The sequence below is a fragment of the Leptonotus elevatus genome, chromosome 6 (genome assembly GCF_054856555.1).
Source record: "Leptonotus elevatus isolate MCC_2025b chromosome 6, RoL_Lele_1.0, whole genome shotgun sequence".
NCBI classification, from domain to species: Eukaryota; Metazoa; Chordata; class Actinopteri; order Syngnathiformes; family Syngnathidae; genus Leptonotus; species Leptonotus elevatus.
The window spans coordinates 13,322,574-13,334,548 of NC_141244.1; the positions used below are offsets into that span (position 1 = coordinate 13,322,574).

An 11,975-nucleotide genomic window follows, 5' to 3' on the forward strand; every position below is an offset into this window, starting at 1 on the left:
CGTATGCCGTGGCATTAGTTACGTCACGTCCGCTTATGACGACGCATCAGCAACTGCCTTTGCCTTTCCTTGTTACTTCGGGAGATAAAGTGGCTAAGTCAAAGGCAGCAGAAGAAGAAAGACTGATAATGCAAATATCATCAATATACCAAATGCCACCTGATGAAGTTTCGGAGGAGGATAAATTGCAAATTAGGACCCATCAACTTAAATTAAATAAGCTTTACCGCCAAAAAGCTGACGGAGCTTTTGTTCGTTCGAGAAAAAGATGGATAGAGGCAGGAGAGCATAATTCTGCTTACTTTATCCGCTTGGAGAAACAGGGCTAAAACTAATATGATTCAGCAATTGAACATAAATAGTATTGTTACTGATTCTGCCAAAACTATCTCTCAATTTTGCAGCAGTTTCGCGGTACTGAAATCTCTTGATCGTGGAAAGGGGTGCCCGAGTCTCACTCAAGGTCTTATTACTGTAATTCCTAAGCTTAAAACGGACTTGCTTTACATTGACAACATAAATGTTTAATGTAATATTATATAATACTGTAAATATTATTTACATAAATTATAATACTCTATTTACTATGATATTTTATACAGTATAAAACATCTCTCGTGACTGATGCATCTGTTTAAAATATTTATTTATTAATGTTTTGTTTTATCTCCTAATGAGGTGTAAAGATTGTTCATTTGAGGACGAAAAGCAATTCCATTTCAAAGCATGAATATCTGATTTCTGATTTTTTTAAAGTACTGTACATGCCGCTCAACAAACTTGTAGCCAATGCCCCCCGCGTGTTACCACATTCTTTCCTCGATGCGTTGCGTTTGTGAAAATAGTGTAGGCTACCATTTGGTTCCTTTTACATCATGCTGGCACTTCTATGTCAAGGCAAAACAGTGGTTTAACCCTGCAAGAACATTCAACCAACCATATGTCAGTTGTGAAATTTAACATGCATTTGAGCAACACAGCTGTTGCATTAGTGTTTTCTAATTTAAAAAAAGAAGAAGACATTTCGTATCTGCCACTGGCATAAATTTATGCTCAACCTCTTTTCAATTAAAAAAAAAAAGCCATGAATGTAAAATGATTTTTTTTTCAGCTTTTATTAAATGTGTTCAAGACAATTGCATACATCTGGTTTACCAACAATTAATTGAACCAGAATATAATAAAACATACATTTGAAATAATCTGATCAGTGGAAACAAAGATACTCAAAAGTACTGTACATTTTACATAACAAAATTGATTATAGTCTAAAACAATATAAATTAATATATATGTCGTAGTTTTATCACTACATAGACAATCCCAAATGAAAGTTACATAAACTAAACTGATACACACACAGCACGTGTTTGCATTTCGAGTTTATTTCTGCTTTTACCCTCGGTTTAAAGCGAAGAACAAGTATTAATGTGGTTCTTTACAGCTAAATCTACATGACATCTTTTTGACAAACTGCTGATTCAGCTTCACCATCTTTCATCCTTATGATCTTGATGAAAACAGTAAATCACAAGAGGATTAACGTTCACAAAAAATCTGTTTATTCCAGCCATGAAATGTCAGTCATTAACCAGAATTCTACAGGATATTTGAGAAATGCAAGGGAGACTAGTCTTCTGCAAAACAGCAACTGAAATTTCATTTAAACATCTAAACATTTTTAAATCGCTGACAAAATGCGGGAGGTCTTGCATATTAAAGGGAACAAGTTTTAAATCTGAGCAAAATTGCTGCAAAAGCTTTGGTAAAAATATAATTCATTAGAGAGCCTTTTTAGAGGTCCAACTATGAGACAACTTATAAAGTCTAACAAAAGAGCTGCTCCAAAATAACTTTCCCTCAATCCACAAAGCAAACAAAAAATGCTTTGACATACAATTAGCACCAGACAAAATGCTAAAACATATATAGATAAAACAGAAAACTACAAAGTAATGCATTATTACGCTGGAAAACTGAAGTGGTCATTTTACTAGCCTGTTTTACTGAAAAACCTTATTGTGCAGAAAGGCTCTCAATGCTGTCACCAGTCAAACCTGTTATTATAGCTGCATACGGTTGGCAATTGCAATGGAATGTGGTTTGGCTTTGCTTGCTGCACTCAGTCATCACAGAAAATAGTCCTGTTAATATTAAGAATGTTCAATGCAAAGTTGACATCCTGTGTGTGTGCAAAGGCATTTGGAATACAACGCATAGTATAGACTGCAATTGATTTCTTTAAAATGGCTTTTGGGTCAAAAATCTCAAAATATAAAATACACAAACAAGCTACAATTTCCAAAGACAACAAAGAACATGATATTGTTAGTTACAAGATAAGATTGATGAGAAAAACAAAGTTATGTACCTGCAGAGGAACCCAATCTCGCGTACCAATACTTGAAAGAATATGGAATAACATATTCACTAGTCATGGCAAAAAGAAAAACATTTGTACAGTCAGCAAAAAAGCGCCAAATGAAATGTAACAACACATGAAATCTGACCTCGACCAAAAAAAAGGATTAACGTTTGTTTCTTTGGAATACTAGTACCATTTTATGACATCATTCAAAACACAATAAAGGTGTCCTACTTTTTTGTTTCCGTCAACTTCCTTGTGACTTTTTAGCCCAGCTGACACCATTGCGAGTCCATCTAAAGATAGGCAGTGAGGGTTTTAAGGCACAGTGTTGAATAGACTTTCCTTGACTAGAATGGCTGTGATCCTATGATACTCTCTGGAGACACTTGCACTCCTTTCTCAGATATGACAAGACTGCGTTTGAATTCTCCCATTCTGCGTGAGAAAAGCGGAGGCTAAAGACAGAGACGTGGAGAGATGAGTTTGCTGCTGTTGAAGATCTGAAAATAAAGCCGATATTGAGCCGCTCTCAGTCCAAACTGGCAAGTGACGATATCCATTCACAGTCTCGATTGGTCAGTTCAGGCGTAAAACTCCTTGGTTGGTGCTTTGTGGTAAGCCGTTGTGGAAAGCTTGGTGTCTCCCAGGTCGTAGCTCCCTTCGTCCTTCTTCTTCATGCGGTAGGCCAGGAGAACCAGGAGGAAGATGGCACAAAGCAAGCCCACCACCACGCATGCTATCACCGCTGGAAGGGCAGAAAGAACCATGATTGAGATGTTGTATTTTGTACACGTTTCCTTGACAGCGGTTGCAAGCTTACCTGCCAGCACCTCCGTTCGCTCCCACATGCTCTCAGATGTCACATCATCAGGAGAATCGGATATTCTGCTGCCCCGGCCCAGGAGAATTTCATTTGTCAGAACTCCGCTTGTGTCTTCTTCTACACCATGTTTGGTGACGGAGGTGTCGTCCCACCTGTCCAGGCTGTTGTCTTCGTCGGCTTCGTTGATGTCCTTACCCTTGGAGGTGGAGCTGGGAGTGGGAGCATGTGTGAACCAGTCAGCTGTCGGGTCATTATCTGGCACCTAAAAGGAACAAGCATGGACACATAAAAAAAAAAAAAGTATAATTAATTGAGATTGTCGGATTTATTAAAAGCTATACTACAAAGCCGTAAAATTGATATGCACATTTGCATTTGACCAACAAAATAAATAAATTACTAAATCAGATAAATGAGTAAAAAAAAACAAGAAACTCAATACACACACAACATTCTTTAATATAAAAAAACATTTCTTTCTCGTTCTTAATTTTGTTTACATTTACCGTAAAATTCCGTGGATAACATGCACCGTGCATAATATGCCACCTTCAAAAAGCTTGTTTTTCTTCTTCTCTGTACTTATAATACAGTCCCCCGCTTGGCTCGTATTCTTTATTACCAGGGTGAATAATATAAATATTCAAATTAACATGTCAAATTTTAAATGCAGGAAGAAAAAAAATGCTTTTTGCCCCCATAGCTAAGATCTTTCAGAGTATTTTTAAATACTAGAAATCTTTTTCTTGCACTGTACACTGTTTTAGTCATTTTAGCAAGCTATTTTTTATTTCTTCATTTTGCTTTTAAATCCCTTTAACTCTGTTTGTAACTGCTTTTAAAGGTTGGACTTTTAATTACAGTATGAGAAGCATATTGAGGTACATCGCGTATGGAATGTGGCACATTCAATGTGCTAAAAATCAGTGATGCTATTTATTTTTTTAACAATCCCTAGGTACTGTTAAAAGTAAAAATAAAAGTGAAAATGTTTTCTTTCTTATTAACCCCCCTATTTAATAGCCCACCCCTGACCCCTCCACCGCCCCACGATTTGGGATTTAAAAAAACAAAAAAAGTGCTATCACAGCAATTTATAATTCCATAGCCAATTATTGTTATAAAACCAACACAAACATGTTTAATGTATCAATTTTATTACTGAACTTAATTTTATAAATCAATTGCTTATGATGATTAAAGGAAAAAAAAGAGCAAAATTCATGCAACAAATTACAGGACATTGGCATCAAGGTTTTCTGCACCAGTATAAATATGGTGTGTGTTTTTACCTCCTTGTCCTCCGTGTCCACACCCATTGCGGTTGTCTCGCCGTCTAACACTGTGGTTGTTGGATCGTGGCGGTCAGCTGCTTTGGTTGCTGACGTCGACCGAGGTGGAAGCAATTCTTCGCTCTTGTTCGAAGTGACAAACGTGGTGAGGATTGCCGTCTCCTCTTCTTTGTCTATCAACAACAGATTTGGATACGAGTCACTTTTCAGTAGTTTGGCCTTTTGCCGCCACCGTTTTGTTTGTTGTTTTTAGCAGTTGTAATGATGAATATAAAAATGCATCTCAGTAAATTGTTATATTGTAGGAAAGTCAATCTATTTCAGCAGTTAAATAAAATAGTGACAATCATGAAAATACTTTTCAGAGGGCCAATTCCCAAGTAAAAAACAAGTTCAATGTTAAAAATCCTTTTGAATGTTTCCTCTGTAATATTCATTATTGACATGGTAAATTGAAGTTTTTTTCCCCATTACTTGTAAGCTTTAATCGACAAAATTACAGACAAATAATGTTTTTTTTTTTTTTACTATTTCTGTAGTGAATCAATATAATATAAAATTCAATTAGTGAATTGAACCTTTTAGTTTTCCATGATATGTACCTGTCCTGACCTGTAGATGGTGAAATCTCAAATTTTACATGCAAGAAACGGTTGCACAATTTGGTAAACCACACTGGGAAAAACACACCTCAAACGGTGCATAAAAATGTGGCGGTTGTCAGACAATTGCGTCAGACTTCAGATAACCATCACAACACAATCGTACAGAAAAAAAAAAAAAACTGCGCACATACATGACTGTTTTTAGAATGAAAGCATAGTGAAATGGCGTCATACAACTAGAAAGGTACAAAGTAAAAGTACATTGATGTGTGCAAAGGTTCCTTTTAGGGTTGAGTGCGCGAGTGAGTAATGTATAAAGCAACAAGGAGTGGAGGACTGTGTGCTGATTAGCAACGGGTTAACGACTTGGATGATTAGTATTATCGATTCAATTCAGTAGCTTATGTGGAATGGATAGTTGATTAACTGATTGCGTCGTGACACAAAATGGAGTGCAGCAATTAGCTGCTAATCAGCAGAGGCACTGTTGATTAGTAACTACTTTGCGGTCTGAAGAACAACATGCTGTCATTGTTTTTATAATAATTATTAAAAATTAGATAACGATGAATTATTATGAATAAAAAGGTGAAAAGTACTTTGCGTCTGCTGGCTTCTAATAACCTCATCTACACCACCTTGGGACAAACACCCACAATTCATTCCTCAGAATGTGTGAACACGTCAGATTAATAATAATAGCAAATGCACTTAACTGGTTTAGGTAAAAAGGCCACACCTGACAACAGGCAATAGATTATACACACACACACACACACACAAACACACCCATTTTATGATGAACACTTGAAACACATTAACCAGTTTTTCCTGAACAAATAAATAACCCCAAAACAAAAAAGTATGAAAGGAAATTTGTATTTAGTAGTTAACAGCAGTTTATTCTGTTGTTGCCGTTGACCCGAGCTTGTGGTAGCCGTCCAAGGTGCTGAACAACAGCAGAATTAAATGGGACTCAATTGCCACGCTCATCCCACAAATGTGTGTGCCTTACAAATGGGGCATGTTAAACATTTTCAGACTTTTGTTTATTTGATGGTTCTTTAAAAATACACCTGACCAAGTCTTGACTCTTACCATAGTCTCCGGATCCAGATCCCGAGCCAAAGTCGTCCCCATCTTCATCATCTATCGGGAGGTCACCTGATGTTTGACCCTCAATGTAAAGGTCATCTCCAATGAATGTGAGGGTCTGGGAAGAGACTAGCATCTGAGAGGAAAAAGGGGGGAACATTTTTGTTATCAGACAATGAAAATTGCTAACAAAAAAAATTATTCACAGAAATTCATTGACGAGTTGACCTTTGGTTTCTGAGAATTTGTCAATAAAGTGATACCATACTGAGGCAGGCAAAAGGAGGTCGTAGTTTGTTTGAATTACTGCACATAGTTTCAATTCACATGCTGGTCCAGTTGATTCCCGGCAGGACTAATAACCCCTAAATCTGTTGCCATCTAAATCATCACAGGAAGAAGTCATGGAGATAAGGCCCTTGTACGGTTAATCGCAAACATTGTACATTTATTAGTTTAGTTTGTTGTTGGCAGCATTACCTTTGCCGAATGCGGCATGATAAAAAGGCTGCATTTTCGTAAGATACACACACGCATACAGATGAATGTGGCCCATTCAGACGTGAAGTATGCATGTCTGGTATGCATGCTATGCTTCCACTAACACAGGTGCGAACACGGATGGATCCTGGCAAAAGGAAGGGAAGGAAGCGTCTTAAGACACAGGTGTTGAGAACAAACTAAACACGGCCATAAATGTTTATCAGAGTCAGAGTGCAGTGATTTATTATAATTACACAAAGCAGACGCATATTGTCATATTGCGGTGTAATAAGTAAGTCCCACTAAAGATCCTCCCCATTTATAAAAGACAACTTAATGGTGAGTGAAACATTGGAAGCGGCTAATCCAAGTAAATGTATTTGAAATATTTTCAAAATTTGGCGGGGCGGGGGAGGCGGTGGCATAACAGCATGTGTTTTTTGTGTTTTTTTTGCACGCTTCAAAACCTTTGTTGTTGCAAAGTCCATCTTCTATAGATGCATTTGAGCATTGAAATACATTAAGACATTGTTCTGTACATCGGTTTAATAAAAAACATGCACATTTTGTCATAAATTAGAATGGCATTTTTGTCATACATTTGGTTAGGAAGTTTGCGGTCCTATGCGGTCTCTCCAAGTGGCGCTGATGAAAAAAATGTGGCCCCCTCCATCGTTTATGCTGCCCATCTCTGTTATGGACCACTAAATAGGGGGTAACTCAGCGCCACGACTCACGACAGAGTAGTAGTTTAATAGTAGAAAAAGCAAAATCCTTATGTATGGGCCAGTCTGACACAAACATCAGATGTGTGTAACTTTTGCATGATCCTACATACCATTCATCCAACTATTTTCTATACCGCTTATCCTGTCCTGGCCCATGGTAAGCTAGAGATGGAAAGTTATAGCTGACTTTGGGTCAAAGGTGGATTAAACGTGGGAAGTGGGGACGTCAGCATCAATGGAAGTAGGATCGAGCATTTTTGCCAATGTTTAGCAATGTTTGAAATGCTCCAAGGAAGGAAAGTTGGATTTTTTTTTAAGTGTGATTTGATTAAAGTACAATAAATCAAATTAATTAAATTAACCATCATTTTAAAAATGTAATTGTTGAATATTTGCCAAATCGTGAAATCGAATTTTGTCTTCTGGATCATTAAAAGCTGTTGTTCTTATGTTCTGTTACATCCAAATGTTATTGTGAGTAGTCATTTTGGCAGAATGTGGTTGACAAGACACTTAATTGTGGCATTCAAACACAAACTGAGTGTTAAGGTTGTTAAAAGTGATTTACAATCAGTATACATTTGCAGAGGAATTATTTTTTTTAATAAATGAAATCTTTAAATAAATGTTTGTTGGGTTTATTACGTTAAAATCTTAATCGTCCTGAATGACTGAAAAATAATAATAATAATCGAGATTTTAGTTTCTGGCCATATCGCTCAGCCCTAGAATACAGTGTATGGAACATTTATTCGTTTACAAACTATCAGAAAGCAATTTTTAGTCAAATTTCAGCTCCTTTCAAAACATGCTTGAAAACATGTTGATTCAACACAAAAGCAAACAGCTTCTGGTCTGATGTATTCTTTAGCTTTTTTTTATTTTTTTAAGTCAAAGCAGCTCACACCAGTGTCTACTTTAACAGGCTCTCTGGTGTGGAGGGAACAGTTAAACCGCGGTGAAAGAAAGCAGGGTTTCCTTTTATGGCGATAGAAGCTCACCTTACTGTGACCTCAGGTGCTTTCATCTGCTGAATAGCAAAAAGCTACCTCCCATCTTCTAAAATATCACACGCTATACATAAATATCACATCAACTAGATGGAAACGGAACGTCAGCATAGACCTACTGCGAGGTTGTGGGCTCAACGGCAACAGAAGAAAACCGCCAACAAAATAGAATACATTGCACTATCATGCACCCGTGCCAGAGAGTCACTATAATGCCTGTTTACATGAAAATCAGACATCTGGAAAACGTACACGGCGTCTCTCACACACACAGACCATACAGTATATAGTATACCCATCTGGTAGCCTGGTGCTCTGTCACGATGAGAGTTTGCTGGAAATAGGCCTGTCACAGCAGTAAAAAAACATATGCAACCGACGAACGCACGCCTGATTGGCTCACGGAAATGCATTATTAACGCTTGTAATAAAGAATTCCTTTAAAGCATTTGGGCTTACGGTTATTACAGGAAAATATTTCTCACATAGGGCTGAAAGTCAATAATAATGACAGACGCATGGTAGCATGGTTGTGTAACCAACTTGAGTGCACAGCGGGGCAGCAGCGCCAAACGTTGGGTACTGTATAGTGTATCGTTAGTAGTGTCTATAAGGGTGGAACAAAAAAAAAAAGATTTGAATCAGAAAATCTATTTTGATTTTAAATATGTGAGTGCATAGAATCGTTCCACTTTAAAATATATATCAAATCGTCTTTTACTGGAGGAATGCACACCACGACTGTTGAAGTATTGCAACTTTTTAAGCGTTTCAGATGGGTTGAATTACTTTGAAATAAAACTGGCAAATTTTTGGAATGGTGTGTTTTTTCTTACAATGTACACTGCTTTTCCACTTGTACAAGTTCTGATCGCGTTGGGTTGATGAAGAGGAGTCTTTCCCTTTAGATTAGTATTCTGTGAAATCGCGTCACATTCAACACATCAGTTGATGATTAACCACTAGGGGTGTGCCCAAAGAATTGATTCACATAAGAATCGCGATTCTCATTTAGTACGATTCAGAATTGATTTTAGATGTCCCAAAATCGATTTGATTCAAATTATTTATACTGTCTTCCTTTTGTTTGTGTGTGCTTTTATTTGGAGCGCTGATCATGTTGTACCCGAGTTGGCCACTTAGGGGTAGTGTAGTTCCACGCGTTCTGATACACTGTTAAGTCGCAGCCACATTAGAGAGTAGAAGGAAAAAGTCACGTTCAAGTTATTCCAATAAATGTTTTTTTTGCAGCGTGGAGCCGTTCTTTTGAGTGATAAAAGTGCCACGAGTAGCGCACTAGTTAGCATCAGCGAGTCAGATTGGAGTAGATCGTTACGATTCCTTGAACATCTATCAATTTAAGAAAAAATCATTGTCAATGAAATAATTTTGAATCAAAAATCGTTCCTAATCGAAAATCGATTCTGAATCGAATCGCACACTCAAAAATCGGAATTGAATCGTGAGACTTTAAAAGATTCCCACCCCTATTAACCACCTTTGCTATATTTACTAATCAGGACCAATTTTATTCAAGAGGACAGCAGACAGAGGTGGAGGCCGTGGGAAAATGGCATTTTCCATGTCGCTGTTATAGGAAATACTAGAATGCCAGGGCAGTGGTGTGAAATTTGACACTGAACACAATCTGTATATGTAACATAAAAGTCTGGTGCCAATGAAATATGTTTAGAATTAAAATCAATTATGTTCCTTTATTCATAGTTTTGTTTTGATGGGCAATACAAATAAACTTGACTTGCCTCTTAAAAGATGTACAGTACAATTGACACAGAAAAGCCAAGTACGCTTGACCTGAGATTCAAACAACAAACCTTAGAACTGTGAGGCAGACGTGCAAACTACGAGCTCACTGCCCTGAACAAAATGTCCCAATAAAGCAACGGCATCAGGTGTCATAGTAAGTCTCCCAAATTCTGTATGTCCCATGCAGCTCCGATCGTGCCTGGACTAGCCCAGAGGGACTCACGGTGAGTCATCCATCCAGAAAATGACACAAAAAACAGCTCACACCCTGTCACGAGCAGACTTTCATTATTCACACGAGAGCAGCATTGCTGGTTGACTAACCAGTAATTCTACAGCCACACATTCGTCAACAGGGACAGTTTGCGTTTAAGACATAAGCCATCTAACCATAATAACGCTAAGCAATGTTAAGACTGAGTTCTCTGGACGTAAAAAGGCACAAAGCTGTCTCTCAGCGATCCGATTTGTTTCCAATACTCTGTGCTTTCGCATTTAAAACCTGCAGGGCCTTCTATGTACTGTAGGTGGGGAAACTTCATAAACTCTCACTGGAGCTACAGTCTCGGGTTTCAGTTGGCTTGCTTTCACAATACACAATCCACGATTCAGAATTACCATGCTTATTGAAAAAGGTAACCTGACTTGGTTCCACAGTACCTTAAGCTTACTTCTCTAAACAGGATCTTTTTGGTTCCTGTTGAAAAAAGGGAGCAGTTTCCAGGTGTTTTCCAGCTTTACCACACACACACAGAGGGAAAAACAGATTGGGTTTTTTTTTGTTGGTGAGGGAGGGAAAGAATGGCCTGAAGCAGCGTGTGGACTAAACTTGATTACATTTAAAGCTTTATCCAACACGTGTGAGTGAGAAAGTGGTCATGGTTTGGGGGAGAAAAAAGTCAAACGTGGAAAACCGACTCGTCCTATGTGAACTTGACACCGCATAGCCACCTACTCATGACTGAGAAAACTGAATGTTAGTCGGCCAAACAGCATTATTCTCTAAATATTTACTTGAATAAGGAGGCATTGTCCGTGTTTTTCCTCCGTGCAGACAATTTTTTAAAGTTTGTATAAGATAGATAGATAAATATATATATATATATATATATATATATATATATATATATATATATATATATATATATATAAAAAATTAAAGTAACATCCAGTGCTAAGTAAAACCCAAACCGTACTTACTTTTTCACTTATGAATCCAGGGGCTAGCCCGACGAGGAACAACAACCACAGAGTCCTCATCTCAATTTTCAGCGAGGCGGCGGTAATTAACTGAAGAAACTATAAAAAGTACCTAAATGGAAATGTGTTTAAATCAAAGTTAAATCCTTAACAGTCTATTGTAGTGGCGTCTCAGTCGGTATCTTCGACGATCCCAAAAAAATCTCTGCTTGACGGCGTGTCGTAGCTGGACGAGTCGAGGTGTGGAGTCGCTTCGCTTGCTGCTCAGTCTGGAAAAGTTGTTTGGTCTGGCAAAGCATCGTGACGCCGCGTTGATGTCACGACGCCATTGCGTCACCTGAACCGGAAGTTAGGGGCGTGTCTCATGGCGGAGGGGTTGATTGATTTATAATGAAGCAAAGACTAAAACAAATTCACGAGTTATGACTGAAAGTGAATACTGAACCCCCCCATTTCATGACATTATGAAATAAAAACCAATCCTCAAGTCAAATTATAATGATCCTAAATCCGATGCTTTTCAATGATCGGAGAGCATCCATTCACCGAGTAAGACCGCCATTTTGACTTTAACTCGGAACTGTCCATAAATCGAATTGCCAAT

At 37.8% G+C, this 11,975-nt stretch overlaps 1 protein-coding gene across 1 annotated transcript; it reads right to left on the reverse strand.

Moving 5' to 3' along the window:
• Positions 1-1,367: 1,367 nt before the first annotated feature.
• LOC147172086 (uncharacterized) lies at positions 1,368-11,664 on the reverse strand. Its single transcript, XM_086078859.1, has 5 exons — positions 11,372-11,664; positions 6,187-6,319; positions 4,484-4,656; positions 3,189-3,453; positions 1,368-3,113 (listed from the first exon to the last, which is right to left on the reverse strand). Exons 1-5 carry the CDS (start codon positions 11,429-11,431, stop codon positions 2,950-2,952), a joined length of 795 nt encoding a protein of 264 aa, XP_085934985.1. The 5' UTR covers positions 11,432-11,664; the 3' UTR covers positions 1,368-2,949.
• Positions 11,665-11,975: the final 311 nt, after the last annotated feature.